The following is a 22,553-nucleotide window of genomic DNA, read 5'->3' on the forward strand; positions in this document are numbered from 1 at the left end:
ATCCAGTGGCACCAAGGTATCATACAATAAAATAATGTGATTAATACATAAGTAAAAGAAATTCCTATACATGCCCCTTCCTGATTTCTTATGTTTTAACATGTTTGTTACACTTACATGTTTCCAATTTCAAATGTTAACACAGATGTTCAGAGTAAATACAGATTGTAGTTTTTCAAATGATGATTTAATTTAGTTTGGGGAAACAGCTCCAACTTTACCTCATGTAGAAAAAGTCATTTCCTTCTAAACCTAATACGTGGTTTTGTCATCTAGCAAGAACTGCAATCAAGCATTTGCAATAACTAATAAAAAAAAGCACTTGGGACAATTGTGTTGGTGACAGCTTTTGTTATAATATCAATAATATTCATATGAATATGGGATACTGTTACATGTTTGCATAGACTTTTGTGGAATATGGAGACACTCCTGGCATTATATGAGCAAAGTGAGACTCATTTTTTAGGGTTGGTGGAGATGAGTGTGAAGATCCAAACAATCCCTGTCAGTGATGGAGAAGCTTTGATGAAAATATTTGGTAAAAAGTTCACCAGCATGAAGGAAATGAAGTTTCAAACTTTCCTTAGGAGGAGCCCAGCACGCCTGCTTAAAGAAAAGTGAGTGTGGCGATGTGGATGCTTGCAGCGACTGCTGCATAGAGGCCATCCTGCTACACATGAAACACATCAGAGTCATAACTGTTATTTTAGTCACGTGTTTGTTTATTATCCTTATTGTTTTATCTGGGACTGTTTGCAGACATCTCAGAGAGAGGAGACACCAGCATCTGAACAGAGACTCAAACCAGCAACCTGCAGCTCCCTGCTTGGCTGCTCCAGTTTTCTCCTCACTCATGTTGCCCACCAGTGATTTCTAGCTGCCCACCCACACAGCAGGCTAGAATATGCGCTGAGCCTCAGCACCCAATACTTGGACATGTTTTCTTTATTAAATAATGAACCAGACCCCAAAAGTAAACAGCTGTTATTGCTAGGCAACGGGAGCAGCCTTTGGCGATGCAGCACCTGACATTCCTGACCATGTGGGCGGAGCATGCATGAAATGGAATGTTCAGTAGAACTGTGCAACACAAGCACTTAGTTCCAGCATGTTTCATTGTATCCAGACACAGCTAGAGACACATCTACAGCAGCATCTCTGTGCAGGACAAACGACAGTTGACGAAGAAACATCGAAAACTTCACTTCACTCCTCTACAAAACGTTGGCTCCTTTGTTTAAAAGGCCAAAATGAATCGAGGGAGAACGAGAAGAGGATCGGCGAGTGCTTCACCTCACAATTCAGTACAGCTGATTAACCTGCAAGAAGAACTTCAAATGATACAGGCTGAAAATATCAAATTAAAAGAAGAGGCAGAAAAATCAAGAGGAGAAGCTAAAGATTCAAAGTTTGAAACTGATGTAGTATTGCAGGAATTACTGCATGTGGGTCTCAAACTTAAAGGAGAGAAAATGGGAAAACAACAGGCAGAAAAGGAGAATGAAAAGATGAAGAAAGAACTGTTGGAAGCTCAAAAAGCATTGGAGGAAGAGAAAAGCACAGCACAAGAAGCCAACAATAAATATCAAACTGCAAAGAAGGAGGCAGGAAATGTGATGCAGGAATTACAGGAGGTGCAGGAAGCTTTTGAAGAGGGAAAAAAGAAAATGCAGTTGGCAACACAAGACGCTGCAAATGTAACAGCTGAAGCTGAAACACTAAGGAAGGAATTACTGCATGTAAAGCAACAACTTGAAGAGGAGAAAAGACGTAAAGATGAGGCAGAAAATGAGATTGAAAATTTGAAGAAAGAATTGTTGGAAGCTCAAAAAGTGTTGGAGGAAGAGAAAATGAAAATAGAGGAAAGAAAGAAAGAAATGGAAGATACAAAGAGTCACACTGAAAGCATGAAGAAGGTACGGTGGCCCCTAGAGACAAAGCACGTACAAACTCCAAAACACTTACAAAATCCAAAACACGTGCAAAATCCAAAACAGATGCAAACTCCAAAGCACTTACAAAATCCAAAACACGTGCAAACTCCTAAACACTTACAAAATAAAAAACACATGCAAAAGACAAAACACGTACAAAATATAAAAAACATGCAAAATCCAAAACACGTACAAAATACAAAACACGTGCAAACTCCAAAGCACTTACAAAATCCAAAACACGTGCAAACTCCAAAACACTTACAAAATAAAAAACACATGCAAAAGACAAAACACGTACAAAATACAAAACACATGCAAAATACAAAACACGTACAAAATACAAAACACATGCAAAATACAAAACACGTACAAAATACAAAACACTTACAAAATACAAAACACATGCAAAATACAAAACACGTACAAAATACAAAACACGTACAAAATAGTGATGGGATTTCCGGCTCTTCGGTTCGGCTCACTAAAAAGAGCCGGCTCTTTCGGCTCCGAACCGGCTCTTCAGGTTGTTTTGTTGCTTTAATTAATTTATTATTAACAATAATATAAAATTATGCACAAAAAGAATTACTAACGTAAAACAAAGTGGTTTTATTTATATACCGGTATGTTTATATATAAATATATGCGGTGGCCCCTAGAGACAAAACACGTACAAACTCCGAAAAACATTTCTAGCATGAACTGAACTTCCAAAGCAGAGCTACTAGATCACTTAAATTACACAATTGAAAGCATGTGTGTATTGTTTGTGTATTTATACACAGGCACTCATATATATTCAAATAATTTAAAAAAAAGTTCATTTACCTGTTACTACCACACACCAAATCCGGTTGTTGGTACTTGCTGGCTTGTGTAGCCACAAGATACCAAAAGCTCCACACTGCGCCCAGCATCCTGGAGCACTTCTGTTGTCTTTTGTACGTGTTTTGAGTTTTTATGTGCTTCTGAGTTTTTACATGCTTCGGAGTTTGTACGTGTTTTGGAGTTTGCACATGCATCAGAGTTCGTACGTGATTTGAAGTTTGTATGTGCTTTGTCTGTAGGGGCCACCGTAAATATACTTTTATTTATTCACTCCACATAAAATGTAATAAATAAATCATATAATACAAAAATCAACTATTCACATTTCAACTTTTAACTATTTAAATTTTCAGCTTTTTCCTTTTACAAATTTAAAGTGAAAACAACACAAAACACTGCAAACCACAACCCAATTAAATATAAATTAAAATATCAAAACAAAAAGAACATGCATATTCTCTGTCATATGGGCCTGGATGAATAAACTTTCTCAATCCTTTATCATCTGCAACCGAAAATAGTTGTGGATGATTACTATACCTTTCTAATGTCACGTTTTTGTCCCTGGCTCTCTTTGTCTCTCTCTCCATCTGGCTCTGTTCCTGCTACTGAGTGTAACTACCGCCCCTCCCCCCTCTGCCCAGCGTAAAGCACAAGGCTCACGTGCAGGCGAGAGAGAGGGTGAGAGAAAGAAAAAGAAAAAAAAACCCACGTGACGGCTCGCGATAAGGAGCCGGCTCGCGTCGTTCACGTCAAAGAGTCGGCTCTAAGAGCCATTTCGTTCGCGAACGACCCATCACTAGTACAAAATACAAAACACGTACAAAATACAAAACACGTACAAAATACAAAACACGTGCAAACTCCAAAACACATGCAAAATACAAAACACATGCAAAATACAAAACACGTGCAAAATACAAAACACATGCAAAATACAAAACACGTACAAAATACAAAACACGTGCAAAATCCAAAACACGTGCAAAATCCAAAACACGTGCAAACCCCAAAACACGCGCAAACCCCAAAACACGCGCAAACTCCAAAACACGCGCAAACTCCAAAACACAACGGAAGTGCTCCAGGACGCTAGGGGCAGTGTTGAGCTTTTGTTACCTAGTAACTACACAAGCCAGGAAGTACCAATGACCGGATTTGGGGTCTGCAGCCTTAAAGGCCGCATTTTAAGGCTGATTATGTCACAGCGACACGACAAAGACTGTCCCAATTCAAAGGCTGCTCGAAATGCGGCCCTCAAATGTGTCCTTAATTTCCCTGAATTTTAAGGATGGGTCTGTGTAGCCTTCATGGCCCAACATATCCCAGACTTCATAGCGCGGCGGTGGTTTGGATAATTTTGCCGAAAAAAAACGGCGGAAGCGGAGCGGACGAAGAGTAAACTTCCAGAAGTAAGTACTGAATATTATGTCACTTATTTATGCGCAAATGTTTTTATAATGAAGAACATTAAAACATTACTGTTGGCAACATGTCGGGAAAGTTATGTGACATTAGCGACGTTTGTACTAACTTGGTTTTAAAGCCTTCACTTCAAAATATTCGCCGTTCAATAGCTGACTTTAATCTTACAGAGAATGTGATGATTTTATGCGTAATTAAAGTCAGTCATGTCAGTCAGCTGACGGTTCACTCCTTAAGCTGAAAGAAAGATGCTTTAATCACAGGAGTCACACATGTGTCCACTGTACCATCTGGGAACTCTTCTTGTTTAGCACTCGTAATGACACAAACACTAAATCCTCCTTCTCTGGTGCTGTTTTGTAGCAGTGTGTACACCTGAGACTGTCACCTGTCTGCAGGCCCGGCCCTAACCAATCTGGCGCCCTAGGCAAGATTTTAGGTGGCGCCCCCCTACATCGGCAGTGTAGTGTATGTACTCACAAGAAACCGAATAGCTTTGTCTTTGACCTTTTTTTTTTTACTTAAAGAAAGCAAATTCACAATCAGAATAATTAACAAGATAAAAAAAGATATGAATAAATAAATGAATACAAAAAATAAAAAATGAATATATGAAATACAATACATTTTACATACGTAAACACAATAAAACGTGTCAACAAGTTGGATAAAATAAATTAAAAATACAATATAAATAAGGCAACAGGAAGACCGCTTGATGCTGCTGCATCATGGCTGGGTTGTGCTGCTGATGCTGCATCACTGGTGGGTTGTGCTGCTGAAGTGGAGGCAGCAGCGGTAGATGTGGTAGATGGCCCAGGGGTGGGATTTAGAAACTTCAACAGTGCATCTGAAGAGAGGAGTATGTGACACCACTGAGTATTAAAGTCTAATAATAAAAACATATGATTCCAGGAATAAAATGAAATGATATAATATAAATGAAAAACCAAAGAGATATATGTATGATGTTAACTCTTATGCAAATTAGATTAGATTCAATTTATTGTCATCATTACAGTGAAATGCTGAATAGCAGAATGCAAAGTAACAGTATAATATCATATGAGAATGTTATGTTATGATTATCTTTGACCGAATCACAGCAGTGCTCATATTAAAAAACAGCATTCCCTCTCATGTGATATTGCTTAATTAACATTAATGATGTGCACTTTAACAACTAGGCTTACAACTATAATATATACAGGGGTGGAAAAGTGACTATTACCTGCAGGGTAAACGTTAGCTAACCAGAAGGCAATAACAATGTAAACAAAAAACACCTGCTTAAAAGATGAATACAAATGAGGAATGGTGGGAAAGGTGGGAGTACTGTAATTACCTAACGTTACATTATTATTTTCCATAACAATTTAGCCCCCTCCACAATATTAACTGACGTTAAAACAGTTAACTAGCTATTTATTGATTAGCAATTAGCGAATCATGTAACATTAGCTTAATCCTAAAAATTTAGGTTACTATCACATTCAGACAAATAATTTCATGTAGGCTAACGTTACCTACCTCTGTCTTTTTCTCGTTTCTCCTCCTCTTCTTCTCTCTTTTTTCTTCCCTGGGCACCTGACAGTTTTGGCCTTTTTGACATCTTGTGTTGATTTTTTGATGTGGTGACGTCCAAAAGGAACCATGATACGGGAAGGGAGGGGGCGCACCGTGCGGGGAGGGGGGGCATAATGTTGTAACAAATAATGTTTCTATTAAATAAGCTTTACTTTGCATTTTAATTAACGTGGGATTATTTTTTGTATTTAGAAATAATAGTACCAACTTTTTTTTTTTTTTCAACATTTATGGCACTGGCGTGGCGCCCCCTGATGGACGGCGCCCTTAGCATTTGCCTATACGGCCTATGCCACGGGCCAGCCCTGCCTGTCTGTCCTGCACTCTCTCTCTGTTTCTTTCTCTCTGATTGTGGAATAAAAGTATGAACATGTATTTATAAGTCACACTTGTGTTTGAATCCTGCAGCTTATCACACATTTGATTTCTATGTGTGACACCTGCAAGTGTCCAGAGTGAGGACAGACTGAGGGACCCACTGCATTACATCATCTGTGAGGCTTTGCACCCCTGATGATCCACCAGGACAATCTCAGCAGTATGTGAGGAAGAGGAGGAGGAAGAGCCAGCAGCAGCTGACAGATGGAGAGAATAGACAGACTGTTCCCTGTTTGTGAAGGACTGCTAGAAAAGTTTAAAATAACTAATTGTCTGTCCTGAATCAGTCTTATTAGGTAATGTTCAAATAATTTTATCATTCCAGTGTTTCCAGTGTGGGAGAAAGTACTCAGGGCCTTCAGGTTACACACTATGAAAGGCAGCAACAAGTTTAATGTTCAGAAACCTAAAGTCTGTATCAGCAGCAGAATGGAGCTAAAAATAAATGTTTGTTTCAGTTCTATGAAGCTTTGAGTATTTTGGATCAGTAGCACTGCTGTGTTTGTTGCATCATATTGCTGTAATTGTTTATATGCTTTATATATTCTGAGCTAAGTTGATCTATAGTGTTACATCATATTCTATAAGGATGTTATGTGTTTGTAGACTTTCTGCCCAGTTTGACCCATTTAGCAGACGTCAGCCTGTTTAAAGCTCTGATATCTATTCTGTGTGACTTAAAGCAGTTATGACATGGTCTGATTTTCTCACCCAATAAAGGAATATTTCATGTATCAGTCTACTCTTCATTTTATCAGAAACATATATATACTATTATATATTGTACATATATTTATTAGTTTCAGATGTAGCCATTCTTGTATTTTGCTTGTTTACATTATTGTATTTTGCACAACTCTGTTGCTTGTGAAGCTCGCACACAAGAATTTCACTCACATGTGCTGTACCAATGTACCTGCACATGTGATGTGACAATAAAAGTGATTTGATTTGAAACAGCTCACAGCTTGTACATTTTCTTTTTACACATGTATGTAAGCATTTGAGCCAAATTTAGTAATGCCAACATACTGAAGGAACAACATTTGTCTCTTATATATGATACACCTATGCACTGTCAATATACATTTTGAACCAGCTGCAGATGTCAGAGTAACAACTGACTGACCCCCACATAAAGTGCGTTACAGTTAGGGTTGCCAACTCCCTGAAAAATAAATAAGGGACACCTCGTGGCCAGGGCCGGGCGACCCAATTGTCTTCACCCTTCCCAGTGTGGTGAATTTTCTAGCTCTTTTTTTGTGTGTGAAATTATTTTTTTAACCATTTGACTTGAATTTGATTTAAGTAGATGTGTATTCTTTGTGATATGAACACATGTGAAATAGTGATGGGTCGTTCGCGAACGAAATGGCTCTTAGAGCCGGCTCTTTGACGTGAACGACGCGAGCCGGCTCCTTATCGCGAGCCGTCACGTGGTTTTTGTTTTTTTTTTCCTTTCTCTCAGCCTCTCTCTCGCACTTTTTTTCCGCTTCACTCTGCACGCGAGCCTTGTGCTTTACGCTGGGCAGAGGGGGGAGGGGCGGTAGTTACACTCAGTAGCACAGGAACAGAGCCAGAGAGAGAGAAAGAGAGGCAGGGACAACAACATTAGAAAGGTATAGTAATCATCCACAACTATTTTCGGTTGCAGATGATAAAGGATTGAGAAAGTTTATTCATGCAGGTCCACATGACAGAGAATATGCATGTTCTTTTAGTTTTCATATTATAATTTATATTTAATTGTGTTGTGGTTTGCAGTGTTTTGTGTTGTTTTCACTTTAAATTTGTGAAAGGAAAAAGCTGAAAATTTAAATAGTTAAAACTTGAAATGTGAATAGTTGATTTTTGTATTATATGATTTATTTATTACATTTTATGTGGAGTGAATAAATAAAAGTATATTTACGGTGGCCCCTAGAGACAAAGCACATACAAACTTCAAATCACGTACGAACTCTGAAGCATGTACAAACTCCAAAACACGTAAAAACACGTACAAACTCCAAAACACGTAAAAACTCCAAAAACACGTAAAAACACGTACAAACTCCGAAGCACGTAAAAACTCAGAAGCATATAAAAACTCAGAAGCACATAAAACCTCAAAACACGTACAAAAGACAACAGAAGTGCTCCAGGATGCTGGGCGCAGTGTTGAGCCTTTGTTATCTTGTGGCTACACAAGCCAGCAAGTACCAACGACCGGATTTGGTGTGTGGTAATAACAGGTAAATGAACTTTTTTTTAAATTATTTGAATATATATATGAGTGCCTGTGTATAAATACACAAACAATACACACATGCTTTCAATTGTGTCATTTAAGTGATCTAGTAGCTCTGCTTTGGAAGTTCAGTTCATGCTAGAAATGTGTTTTGGAGTTTGTACGTGTTTTGTCTCTAGGGGCCACCGCATATATTTATATATAAACATATATAAATAAAACCACTTGTTTTTACGTTAGTAATTCCTTTTGTGCATAATTTTATATTATTGTTAATAATAAATTAATTAAAGCAACAAAACAACCTGAAGAGCCGGTTCGGAGCCGAAAGAGCCGGCTCTTTTTAGTGAGCCGAACCGAAAGAGCCGGATCTCTAAAAAGAGCCGGAAATCCCATCACTAGAGAGCAGGAAAAAGCAAAAAGGAAACGCCAGTGCACGTCTCCCCGCCCCCCAAGCGAGGCACTGAAACAGCCGGCCAGAGAGGGCTTGAAAAAAAAGGACATTTATCATTTCTTCTTCAGACACCTTTTTTCCCCCATTGTTTTTACAAAGTACACATTAAGCTTCTTCTGCAATGACACACTAATTACACATGCAAACCTACCTATTTCTTTCTTCATTGGAAACAATTCTGTAAAGTGGTTTCAATAAAACAGAAAAGAAAAGTATGTTTTGTTTTCAGGTTTTTTTATTCAAGATCTGTTCACATGTACTTAGCAAGCGTGAGTACACAGCGTGAGGAAGGCGAAAAGCAAGGCAAGCGTATGAAGGTAATATTGAAGTAGGCTTAGTTTTGAAGTGGTGAAAGGCAAAGGCATGAGTGTAAGGTAATAAAGGGTAATAAGAGAGATGTAGAGCGGGCGGAGGACTTGGCTGGAGCAGGAAAAGGCAAAAAGGAAACGCGAGTGCGCTTCCCCGCCCCCCGCGCAGGGCCGTGGCGGTGAGTTCGTGGGGGGTTCGAACTGGCGGAGTTCTATAGCAGGGTGCTCCGCCACATGTCATGCGCCAAACGGCCGGCCGAGTGAATGCTTAAAAAAAAGCACATTTATCATTTCTTCTTCAGACACCTTTTTTTCCCCATTGTTTTTACAAACTACACATTAAGCTTCTTCTGCAATGACACACTAATTAAACATGCAAACCTACCTATTTCTTTCTTCATTGGAAACAATTACACTTTATGGAAAGTGCTTTCAATAAAACACAAAACAAAAGTACCTTTTCTTTTACTTTTTTTATTCAACATCTCTTCACATGTACTTAGCAAGAGTGAGTACATACAGCCCTGGTTTGACAACCACACTGGGGCACATATTCACCAAAAAAACACACCTTGACAATCTTATCAAGCAGTGCTGTCTTCATCCTCACATGATATGAGTAATCGGATTGGCATTGTAGAAAAATGACACGCGAAGCTGTCAAACACTCTATTTAAAAACTATTAAAATAAGATATTTCTGCTGATGAATACACTGAGCTGGGTTATAGTGCTGTGGCTTATGTTGAAATCTGCTGTGCTGTAGGGGAACAGGCTGTGTTGTCTTGTTGTGTGCATGTTTGAGTTGTGTTTCTTTTGAGATGGTATATTTTTTTCTTAACAGAAACAGACTGTGTCCAGGGTGAGAAGGGTCAGCTGTGATCTGAGCTGCACGCCCCAGTGTCCTGGAGGTGTACAGGTCCTGCAGAGATGGGAGTTTGCAGCCAATCACCTTCTCAGCAGAGCGCACAACGGTTGCCCGGGGCGGCATCGTGGTGGGGGGCGGCATCACGGGCATCGGCGAAAAAAAAAAAAATTGCTCGTACTCATGCTGCCCCGACATCAGCCGGCGCATATTGGGAATGGTACAGGCACCGATCGGTTTTCTATCGCCCATTTGCTGGGAGTAAGGGCGCCCTCCGTTTGCGAGGTGCGCCTGCTGCTTCGTAAAATAAACACTGAAGCAGTTTCACAAAACTTAGCGAGCAGTTTGCTGACTGTAGCATGGGAGATGGGTGGTCTCGTAGGGTGTCTTGCATTGAAATCTGCTGCAATGACCCGGTTACTGCGTTCACCAGATATCAACACAATTTCGATCCGCTCCTAACATGTTAACCTCTTCGACATATCAATGGCTGTGAACAAAGAGAAACTTGTAAATAACTCATGAAAGGATAACCAAGCACACCATTGGGCAGAGAGAGTGTTCGCCCGTGGCGCCAAACAGGCTAGGACCGCCACTGTCCCTGATAGTGGCTCCAGCGTACCACACGGTGATGGAGTTGAGGATGGACTCGATGATTGCAGTGTAGAATTGCATCATCGCCCGTGTTGGCAGGTTGAATTTCTTCAGCTCCCTCAGGAAGTACATCCTCTGCTATGGCATCATGGCCTTGGACTCATTTTTACAACTTTTTAATAGGAAAAAAAGATTAATTTTAATTAAAAAATGTTTTGACATTTGTGAAAATGGAATTTTTCCTGTATTCATTTTTTTACATTTGTTTTGGTTTTTATTGCCTTTTGAGTCAAAAGTCTCCAGAGGCAGATGCTTGGTTTCCTGGTATTTCAAGACATTAATGCAATGGAAAGGGATTTAAAAAAAGAAAGAAAGAAAGGAAACAGTGGAAAGTGAATCTCACATGAAGCGGAGGAGCTCAGAGTTCTCTCACTAGTCTAAATATCTTCAGAAGTGAGTGCAGATAGTAGTGGGAACATTTACTCAAGTACTTAAAATACATAAAGTCTGTGTTTCAGGTAGGTGTTTCCATGTTATACTAGATTCTGCTATTGTCATGGTTGGCTGTGTGGCAGGCGAGCAGAAGCGGTGGACGCAAAAATGCAGGACTCTTGGAGACGGGAATAAACTGAAAACGCAGCTTTATTGCTGGAAGAATGACTGACAAAATAAAACTTACAAAAGGAAAACAAGACTCTAAAGCGAGGTGCTGGAGGACTGGACATTACAAACACACAGCAGGTTGAAGGTACGACGCGACAGGGAGCCCAGGAAAACACAGGGCTTAAATACACAGGGGAGTAATTAGGGAATGGGCGGGAGGGAGGGAGACACAGCTGGGAGAAATCAGGCTAACGAGACAGGGGAGAGGTAAAACTGAACACACTGACATAAGACATGAACTTTCAAAGTAAAACAGGAAATAAGAAACAAATCACAAAACCGCAAACATATCCACAGTCATCCAGGACACACATACACACACATATACATATATATACACTCTGCACAGTTATGTGTTAAAAATACAGTAGATCAGGTCCATCAGTCAGAAACGGAGCCTGGAGACGTCTGAGACAAAGCTTTTGTAGCTCTTTGTCGACGTTCCTCATAATATTTCTAAAAAAAGGGAAAAGTGAGAAAACAAACATCGTTAGGCCAACAGTGTGATTTTGTGTGCTGAATCGTGTATATGTATGTGCGTGCGTACCTGCAGGTTGTCGTAGTGTTTCTGGCTGCAGCAGTGGAGTTCCTTGGCGGTCTTCTCATTCAGGCAGAAAACAGAGCAGATGTTACAGAAAAATCCTGATTTAGGGACCACAAACTCCTGACCTGCAGAGAAGCAGAAACAGGAAGATTAGACAAGTATTAACAACACATTTGAATTTAGAGTGTGTGTGTCTGACCGATGGGGCTGTTAGGGTTGAACTGAGGCAGTCTGAAATCTGCTACAACACACGGAGACTGAGAGCGAGATCGCTTTGCCTCAGCTCCGACAAGCTCCCTCCTGCGTTTAGCCACAACTGAAAATGAAAAGAGCGACACGTTAATCATCAACGAATCTGCTACAGGAGCCACTGGGTTTATAACATATTTAAACATTCAATTATAACTCAATAATAATTGAACAAATGATTTCGATTTACTTGAAAAGCTGAAACGTTCATCGGCCACTTTATTAGGTACACCTGTTTGACTGCTCATTAATGCGACTCTCTAATCAGCCAATCACATGGCAGCAACTTAGTGATTTAGGTATGTAGACATGGTCAGGTGACCTGCTGAAATTCAAACTGAGCATCAGAATGAAGAAGAAAAATAATTTAAGTCACTTAAACGTGGCATGTTTGCTGAGCTTAGCATTTCAAAAACTGCTGATGTGCTGGGATTTTCCCACAGAAGCATCTCTAGGGTTTACATAAAACCGTCTGAAACAGAAAATATCCAGTGAGTGGCAGTTCCCTGGAGGAAATGCATTTTTGAGTTTAGAGGAGAATGAAATAACTGCTTCACGCTGACCGGAAGGCCAGAGCAAGCCAAACAACCACTTATTACAATGCACAAGAGCATCTCTGAACGCACAGCACATCCAAGACTGAAGCAGATGAGCTACAGCAGCAGAAGACCACACTGGGTTCGACTTCTCTAAGCTAAGAACGCAAAACTGAGGGTACAATTCACACAGGCTCAGCAACGCTGTAAAATAAAAACGCTGCCTGGTCTGTTGAATCTCAGTTTCTGCTGTGACATTAGGATGGTAGGGTCAGAAATCTTGGATCCATCCTGCCTTGTATCAAAATCTCAGGCTGGTGATGGTGTGGGACATAGTCATCGCACCAACGGAGCATTTCTTAAACACCACATATATAAAATATATTACTACCACCAGGCTGAATGTCTGTAGCACAGTGAGGAGCACAAATATGAGATCAGAGCCACAAAATATCACAACTTGTCTTTTTATATTCACTTTACTGTGTTTTGGCTGTCAGAGCGGTGTATTTTGCTGATTTAAAGCAGCTCTTTGTACCTTTAATGTCGGCCATGCTCCATCCATCATTCTCCTCTCCCTCCTGTGTCTCGTCATCAGGACACTTGGGCTCTGGCTGCTGTCCAGCAGGGGCGGCTGCAGCATCGGGCTGGGTCCCTGCTTCCTCCTCGGTCCTCTGGCTCTCCGCCTGGCAGTCACCTTTGGTCACTGCATCAGTCGATTCTGCGGTCTTCTTGGTTTTCATTTTGAGGTTGTCACCAGAGTCTTGCAGACGCTGTTTCAGGCTCTTCAAACTGAATTTGAAAGCAAAGATGCCAGTAGGTTACCACGAAAAGAGGTTTGTTGTCACAAAATGTTCATGTGAAATAAGAAATTCCATTTCAAATTCCTAATCTAGAGTTGCTTATATCTAAATCACATGCTGCTCTTTTTGCATCTTTGGGAACTGTTTACTACAGACGACCTTGAGGAGCGTATGGTATATTTGACTCTGCCACTAAAGCTGAAAAAGAAAGATACTCACGACTCAATACGTCCAGCTTTACTGCTATGAAGAGGAGAGAAAGAAGCACAAGGTCAGACAGACATGAAGACACTTTAAAGAAAATGAAGAAACACAGTGTAAAATAAATTTCCTCTTTTTCTCACTTCTGATCGTGGGACACACTTACCAAGCAGATAAATAGTCCTTGGTGACTTTGCTCTCCATCACCTGTGTTAATCCACCAGGTTCGGCCATCTCAATGCATATCTGAGAGAACAGAACGGATATTTGAGCAACACAGTGGTACTCAATGGGTGTGCTACAGGCACGATTTGTATTGTACAGGGCGATAAAGAATTTGTCCTGGCGAGTTTCTTTACTGCCCTGTACGATAGTACAAGGCAAAGAAAAAAAAATCTTGGAGTTTTAAACTTGCAAATGGGAAATAAGTGCAAACATATTTCTATACTTTTGCAAAGTTTTGATTGAACAATAAAACCACTGAGCAAGAAACACTAAAAGAATAACTTAGCGCTGCCTCAAACTGCAGGGATCTCCCCTGCTCGATGGGCCAGGACAAAAGGCTGAACAGGTCATAAGATTACTACTTGGTTGAGAACTTGGTGCATTTCAGGCAGTCCTTCTTCACCAGTGTTTGCAAAGGCATGTGTAATTCAGATTGCCTGCCGCAGGGACTGTCTGTACATGGAATATTTAAACTTGCTCAACTCGTGTTAAAAAACCACAAAGTCTCCTTCAGACTCATTTAAAATGTTTCTCAATATGAAAAGAACAGCAGACACCATGACAAGCCTTGCAGCCTTCTGTAAAACATAAAACAGTTGCACGTGTTTATGAAATCGTACCCTGTTGGCAAGCGGCAAGAATCTGACAAAAGCAGCGATGGACGCCACCACTTCCATGATCATCATGACAAGGTCCACATTCACCTCGGAGACCTCCACACTCAGCAGCCGGTCCTCCAGAGACTCCGACTCTGGAACATGCTGAAAAACAACCAGCGTTAAGATCAGGGAGACCCGAGCCTGCTGCTTTTACAAGACAGATTTATGTGACTGCTGCCTTACAGTGGTGCTCCATTTCATCATGCTTCTATACATGCTCTCCTGTGAAAAGAGCAGAAGATGAAAGGGGATTACATCAACCGCTGATCCTCTGTTTGTACAATAAATATTGAATAACTCTCCTCCTGGTTAGAGTGTTTTTAATCTTCTATTGAGCACATTTAATAAGATAAATATTGGACTCCACTGTAAGTGAGAAGTGACTCGATCCTGGTTTGCATCTTTGTGGCAAAGGATTCATACTTCAGGACAGTAACGACACAACATATAACAAGGTTTTGCAGGAACTATTTGATGCTATTTGAGTCTCAGTGTCAGGTCTGACGGTGCCCCGACCGGCGCCCTGTGTGTATGTGTGTGTTTGTTCTCCTCTCTCTCGCTCTGTTTCTTCCTCTCCTGCTCCGCTGCGATTGGTACGCGGTCGCGTAGCAATGGGAGATCTCCGACCCGGAAGTGCTGCCGCTCTGAGCTGCTGTCCCACCTGCGACTGATTCCTCGCCAGCTGCTGCCAATCATCCACCGTCGTTGGCAGAGCTATTTAATGGTGTGGCTGAGTGACAGACAGCGCTGGAGTATTGCACCAAGCCTGGTAGTGACTTGAGCTCAGCAAGGGTAAAGCAAGTGTTTGATAGCGGAGGGAGGCTAATCGTGGCTGTTTTGCCTTTTGCCAGGAAGCGAACGAGGCGGAGAGACGGAAGGAGAGACGTCACTGATGCACGGGAGTTGTGTGGACACACGAGGAGAGACGGGGAGAGGAGCACTGAAGGGACTTGCACTATGGATAACTGTGGATTGGCTTCACTGTAAATAAAGACACTGTTCAACTTTAACGAGAGGTCCGCGTCTGGGTTCACTAACTCACCATCCTTAACACTCAGTGACTTTCCGCAACAGTTGTCAGACCTCAATTCCTCTTAACATGTAGCTGTGGAGAGAGCTCTCAGAAAGCTCCTGAATAGCTAGCCCACAAGGAAACTTGAGAGGGGAAACGCTGACGCTAGAAGGTTAGCAGCGACTGAAGTTTCAAAATAAGTAAGGGCATTACTTAATAGTCAGTAAAACACTCTGGAACCTATGTCTGGGTCTTTAAAGTTTACACGGGGCTGACTTCACAAGGAGCTCTGTGGAAATTTAAAGTGGTGGCGGAATGACGTGGGTTGTCGCCTACGAACAGAAAAGTGGATAAAGTTCATGCAGCTTTTGTGCTGCTGTTGCAAAAAGGAAGGAACAAATTAGTGATGGGTCGTTCGCGAACGAAATGGCTCTTAGAGCCGGTTCTTTGACGTGAACGACGCGAGCCGGCTCCTTATCGCGAGCCGTCACGTGGGTTTTTTTTTTTTTCTTTCTCTCAGCCTCTCTCTCGCACTTTTTTCCCGCTTCACTCTGCACGCGAGCCTTGTGCTTTACGCTGGGCAGAGGGGGGAGGGGCGGTAGTTACACTCAGTAGCACAGGAACAGAGCCAGAGAGAGAGAAAGAGAGGCAGGGACAACAACATTAGAAAGGTATAGTAATCATCCACAACTATTTTCGGTTGCAGATGATAAAGGATTGAGAAAGTTTATTCATGCAGGTCCATATGACAGAGAATATGCATGTTCTTTTAGTTTTCATATTATAATTTATATTTAATTGTGTTGTGGTTTGCAGTGTTTTGTGTTGTTTTCACTTTAAATTTGTGAAAGGAAAAAGCTGAAAATTTAAATAGTTAAAACTTGAAATGTGAATAGTTGATTTTTGTATTATATGATTTATTTATTACATTTTATGTGGAGTGAATAAATAAAAGTATATTTACGGTAGCCCCTAGAGACAAAGCACATACAAACTTCAAATCACGTACGAACTCTGAAGCATGTACAAACTCCAAAACACGTAAAAACACGTACAAACTCCAAAACACGTAAAAACTCCAAAACATGTAAAAACACGTACAAACTCCGAAGCACGTAAAAACTCAGAAGCATATAAAAACAGAAGCACATAAAAACTCAAAACACGTACAAAAGACAACAGAAGTGCTCCAGGATGCTGGGCGCAGTGTTGAGCCTTTGTTATCTTGTGGCTACACAAGCCAGCAAGTACCAACGACCGGATTTGGTGTGTGGTAATAACAGGTAAATGAACTTTTTTTTAAATTATTTGAATATATATGTGAGTGCCTGTGTATAAATACACAAACAATACACACATGCTTTCAATTGTGTCATTTAAGTGATCTAGTAGCTCTGCTTTGGAAGTTCAGTTCATGCTAGAAATGTGTTTTGGAGTTTGTACGTGTTTTGTCTCTAGGGGCCACCGCATATATTTATATATAAACATATATAAATAAAACCACTTGTTTTTACGTTAGTAATTCCTTTTGTGCATAATTTTATATTATTGTTAATAATAAATTAATTAAAGCAACAAAACAACCTGAAGAGCCGGTTCGGAGCCGAAAGAGCCGGCTCTTTTTAGTGAGCCGAACCGAAAGAGCCGGATCTCTAAAAAGAGCCGGAAATCCCATCACTAGAACAAATACAGACGAAGTAACAATAAATAGTTGATTTGAAATTCATGCATATTTTTAGTTTTTCCATTTCTTATTCAGATATTTATCAATGAGTGACTTATATGTATGTATATATTGTATATATTGTGCTATTCCTTACTTCTTGTATCTGTCTGTGTTACTGTTTGTACTGTAACCAATATATTTCCCCCAGGGATCAATAAAGTACTCTGAGTATTCTCATTCTAGTAATATTAGCCCAGAGAAGGATGATGCTGTGCTCACTCTGTTTTGATTGGGATCTGAATAGTTTGAGTGAAACAGGAGCATGCCCCCGATTTAACAGCCCCCGATTGCTCCATTTTCATACCTCACTTGTACCAGGAAGCATGTCTTGTAAAACAATGTGGATTCTGAGCGTCCACTCTCCAACAGTAACTGGATTTTTCAGGTAATCCCTGGCGAAATCGCAGCACGCATCCCAGCTGTTAAAAAACACAAAGGCCTGGAGGGGAAAAATGATGCAGAGGAAACATTCAATATCAATCATTAAATTGAATTCAATTTGCAAATGCAAATTTCTCTGTATCAGCCTGCTGGGTCTACTCCTCACCCGCCTCTGCAGTGATAAAACGATTATTTTGTAGTACAGAGTCTGAACAGTCTGATCAGGGACGTAACGCCACACCAGCTTGGTGACATCCTCCTGTCTGTAGTTTCCTTCTGGCAAACCGGTCAACATGATGGTGGAGAACGTAGAACCTTGAGATTGGGCTTTCTGCAAGACACAAGGTTCAAGAACCAAAGTTTATTTGAAGAGAAACTTTGCGGTACTTTTTAAAAAATATATTATTATTACTGAGCACATAGAGAAGACAAAATGAAACCAAGCTTAGCAGAAAAAAAGAAATGTGGTTTTTGAGGTGAGTATTTGGAAAAATGGACACCTCTTGGTATTTACTCAAGGATTCCTGTTTAACACATGAAACCTGGGTTTATAAGATGCACTCACCTCAATGTCATCAGGTTCACTGACAGTTAAATACTCTAGAAGTGTAAAACAGACACAGTTAGTAACAGTCAACACTTTATATCTGGAGGTTAATTTTAGTTTCCAGCTGTTTCTCTCACCTGGGATTGTGAACCAAGGAGAGACAGTGGGGAACACAAAGGGACTAGTTGTCATTGTGATCCAATATGGTGAAGTGCTGCGTTGTGGGATGGTAATATCTTCTGTTGGGACAGTTGCACCATCAACAGCAACCTCGCTGTCTGGCAAAGCTTTGTCTGGCAATCTTGGTGCTGCACAAGCAAAAATAAGTTTTGTTAAAAGTTTTGTGGGGGAAAGAAAAGGAAAAACGAGTGGTGCAAAACAGGTTTTTAATGTTTACAATGATCCAGTAATATCAATGTTTTGACTTTTATTTGAACTTTAAGCACCTTTACAGATACCCAAGGTATCATAGACATCAGAAAAACAACGATTAGTGGGTTAGATCAAATGCCAGACTGAAAAAGTGCAGTTTAAGTAATGGCTCTGGCTCATGTGTCTGGGGCAGAGACAAGCAGAAGGAAATTGACCACTGATGGAGCAAAGATTTCTGGAGGGGCCAGAAAAGAGGTCAGAGAGATAATAAGGCAAATGAGCATCAAAGGATTTGTGGGAACCAGAATCACAGTGTTAGTGGATAAAAGTTGAGGGAATGTGTCACAATGATTGATTGTGAACAACAATAAATCAGCAGTTTTGTCTGCACTTTATCCACAGCCCAGGGGAGACCTGAAAAATCTATTCATGAGTGTTTCACAAACAGAAAGCGAAAGAAAGGTCTTACCAGATGACCTTCCATTAACTTAACCCATCTTTTTGTTTCCGTTTAATTCATATTTGTTTAAAATCCCATTTAAAAAACACTTACGCAGTGAGGTACATCCACACTGTGGTATTTTCAGCCTTGACAATTTGTGGCCGGTGGGCCGTTTTAGAAGGCTGTACCAAACGCCAAGGCGATCAGCATCACGAAGAGACTGAAATTCGATAAACACCTGAAACACAAGAAAGAAAATGTATTCTGAACATTTTACCTTCACATTGTAAATGTTAGAAAACAAGTGCTAAGCACACGTGGAAAGAGTGAACTAAGTACAGCTTTATTGTGGAGTTCACTGGATTCAAGAGTCAGAAATCCTGGCTCAATGATGCACTGGAGCCATGCTCAACATGACCCCTGCACTAATGCTGTAATGTGATAAATACTAGTGCGCATGAGCATATGAAGAATTGCTCAGCGAGCAGCTTATCGGCAGTCTCTCTTTACTATCGCTATAGTTTTGCAGTTGTGCTTTCCTCAAGATAAGTAGCATCCAGATCTAGACACATTATCTCTTTTGAAGGATGGATTTATGAAGGTTGGTGCACGTCCTTTAGTTTGGTGTGCAAGCGGTTAATCTGTCAATTTTCCTGTATGGTTAAGATTACACTTACACAAGCACATATCTCACACAGCCTTTCACAGACTTCTAACACATGCACTTGTTGGCATTTATGAGTGTGTTTATACCTTGTTGAGAAGAGGCAGGTAGTTTCTTACACAATCCATTTTTTTCAAAGCTTCTCTGAGATGCCGGGACTCGCCTGGCGAGATGTTCCTGATGTAGATTAATCGTGCTCCATTGTCAGTCACTTGCTGCTTCGAGAAAACCGGGTTAACGTGAAAAAACAACAACCCCACAAACAGTATGACATTCCAAACATTCTTATACTACAGCTCCAAGATCAAGGCCATAAGTTTGCACTTATATTCACACAGCAGGTATGCACCCTGGCAGCTATCTTCATTTTCCAAACAATTTATAATTGCAGCTCTCGCTGTTTTTGATAACACTGGTTGAAAAAGTATTTAAACTAATGTACACACAGTGCCGTGGAAAACGCATTTGGCTCGTTCCCAATTTCCTAATTTTTTGCACAAGTTTCAAATCGTTAAACAAATGTTTAAAAAAAATACAAAATGCATTTTTAAATGAGGATTTCATTTATTCCAGGAAAAGAGTTCTCCAAACCTTTCCTAGCCCTGTGTGAATATCTGAAAAAATGGGTATGTCCCCATTTTTCAAGGTGTTTTGACTTGGATGTGAGTGCTTCCAGTTATGACTTTATACTCTGACCAATAAATCTAAAGGTATTCGAGTGCAGTCTTTGTTTCTGAGATATGTGCGTTACTTACATAGCATAGCCGTTTCATCAGAGACTTATAAAACTCAAGCTGAAAGAAAAAAAACAGTTCAAAATCATTACATCACTTCGGATTCGGTTCGATTTATTTCAGCTTAAAGGTATTTTTTTCTACAAAAAGAAATACTTTTTACATTTATAATCACACTTTAAATAAACAAGCAGAAACAAATATTTTCAAATAATTGTAATAACATCTGTCACAACAGTAGATTGCATTATCTACACACAGTGCTTACCGGCGTCATTAAAATGTTGCCCTTCTCAACCTGCAGTCGAAGTTTAGAACCACTGAGAATAAAATCGTGATTTTCTGATGCTAGCACGATGTTTTTAGCTGCCACTGCTGTCGGCATGAGGGCAAAAGCCTGAAGGAAAAACAAACAACCAAACACTGATTTTTACTGAATAACCATGAAGACAGGCACTCACAAAATATGCATTAACTAACTAAATGTTAGTTAGGTCGTCTTAGAAAAGAGATTTAGAGCGCCATTAAAATGAAGGTCATAACCCAGCCCAATGCAAACTGGTGCTTACCATGCGTGCCTGTGGTATAACGTAGATCGTGTCGTCGTAATACTCAAATCGGTGTCGAGTGAGCAGACCGGCGATGTCCTCCTCTGCGTAACAGCCATCGTGATACTCTGGCAGGTTGCTTATTAACAGCACCTTGTAATCAAGCGAAACAAGCTGTGCAAACGAAAAAAATTTCAGGATCAGTTCACAATTGCAATGGAAGAAATTCCAGACAGAAATCTGAAAAATGCAAACATTAACTTATAAACCTCACTTTGAGCACTGTCTACAACTATGAACACAATCAGGTACCTATTACAAAATGTTTCTGATGCTAATTTTCCTTTACTTCTTTTTTTCTTTCTTTGTTTCACGTAGTGCAGCTCTACCTTGACTCACTGACAAAAAAGGCAGTAAGAGTCAGCTATGAAAGTACTTTTCATTTAAGGTGGATCCATAAACAGTGATAACTGATTCCCAAAAGGCAATGTGTAAACAGCACTATTGCACATGTCAAACTTGGGAAGGAAAAACCTTTTTAAGCACTCAAAACCACCATGTCCTGGATGACTGTGCATATAATTTGAACATGTTAAACTAGCTTTTCAATAAAGGAGTTTTAGTATGTGTTAGTACATGAGATAATTGTTTTATTACAATACTAAATTGGTAACCAAGAATGGTGCAATTCTATTGGTGTCTATACTGACTACAAAATCTCTGGTATTGCGACATCCCTAGTGAATTTTTAACATTTTTCTACATTTACACCTACTTGAGCGTCACCTGACAATGAGATATAACCCAACTACAAACTTGTAAAACAAACTGAACTATTTCAGATCAAAACTTAACCACTTTGATAAAGCATGTTTTTCTTACAGGTATAATTGAAGTGTTTTTTTAATGTTACCTTTGAATTGGGAAGTTTGACTGTCATGAGACAACCTGTGAAGTGCAGAGCAAAAGAAAAACCAAAAAATAATTATGAAATAGAAAATATCTTCACATTGAGAAATCTTTCATACAGATCTTTGGGGATTTCTTACGGATTCTTTCTGGACGCAGTTGCTCTTGTATCCGCTCCCAAAATGTTGGGTGGGTAACAGCGACCGGCTGATCCTTTGAGATCTTCTCTGCAGTCACAGAGTCTTGGAATAAAGGAAATGTAGTTAAGTTCAATAGTGGTAGTTTAGATAGGATGCAAATTACCCAGCTGATCTAAATACAAATCTGCGTGGTTGAGGCCGTTTCTGCTTTGGAAGCCAAGACTTTTGGCTCACCGTCAACTGCAGCACCTTTAATTGGTTCAACAGCCTCCGTAGCCTTGGCTGTATTTTTAGGTGCCACCGCAGCTTCCTTACAAACACACACACAACGAACATACATTAGTTTGTATTACTACCAAAACTGTTAAGTTACTACATTCACACTAAGAATCATACATGAGCACTTGTCATGAGCTTACAAGTATTTACAGACAAGTTGGAGTCTTCCATGCAAACCACAAGCAACTGTGGCAACTTGCAAGCAACCAGTGCGATTCCAAGGATGTTTTCAGTGCAATGTGTATATATAGATTTAAAAAATGCATAATGCAACACAGCAAAATAAAAACAAAGTACAGTGTGTATGCTTT

At 40.1% G+C, this 22,553-nt stretch overlaps 1 protein-coding gene and 2 long non-coding RNA genes across 3 annotated transcripts; 1 reads left to right on the plus strand and 2 right to left on the minus strand.

The window, feature by feature from the left end:
* Nucleotides 1–4,652: 4,652 nt before the first annotated feature.
* Nucleotides 4,653–6,075, minus strand: LOC145428730 (uncharacterized). The gene is made up of 2 exons (XR_013909039.1): nucleotides 5,724–6,075; nucleotides 4,653–5,043 (listed from the first exon to the last, which is right to left on the minus strand). It is a non-coding gene; the product is annotated as an uncharacterized LOC145428730 (long non-coding RNA).
* Nucleotides 6,076–11,232: 5,157 nt separating this feature from the next.
* On the minus strand, nucleotides 11,233–21,086 carry LOC145428731 (uncharacterized). Its single transcript, XM_080301355.1, has 15 exons — nucleotides 20,936–21,086; nucleotides 20,635–20,763; nucleotides 19,722–20,426; nucleotides 19,080–19,206; nucleotides 18,292–18,462; nucleotides 18,173–18,207; nucleotides 17,774–17,938; nucleotides 14,672–14,710; nucleotides 14,450–14,590; nucleotides 13,771–13,850; nucleotides 13,623–13,646; nucleotides 13,139–13,392; nucleotides 12,015–12,131; nucleotides 11,819–11,940; nucleotides 11,233–11,727 (listed from the first exon to the last, which is right to left on the minus strand). Exons 3-15 carry the CDS (start codon nucleotides 19,758–19,760, stop codon nucleotides 11,653–11,655), a joined length of 1,389 nt encoding a protein of 462 aa, XP_080157481.1. The 5' UTR covers nucleotides 19,761–20,426; nucleotides 20,635–20,763; nucleotides 20,936–21,086; the 3' UTR covers nucleotides 11,233–11,652.
* LOC145428733 (uncharacterized) lies at nucleotides 14,954–15,498 on the plus strand. Its single transcript, XR_013909040.1, has 2 exons — nucleotides 14,954–15,257; nucleotides 15,340–15,498. It is a non-coding gene; the product is annotated as an uncharacterized LOC145428733 (long non-coding RNA).
* Nucleotides 21,087–22,553: the final 1,467 nt, after the last annotated feature.

The sequence above is a fragment of the Astatotilapia calliptera genome, chromosome 1, assembly GCF_964374335.1.
Source record: "Astatotilapia calliptera chromosome 1, fAstCal68.1, whole genome shotgun sequence".
In the NCBI taxonomy this organism is placed as follows: domain Eukaryota; kingdom Metazoa; phylum Chordata; class Actinopteri; order Cichliformes; family Cichlidae; genus Astatotilapia; species Astatotilapia calliptera.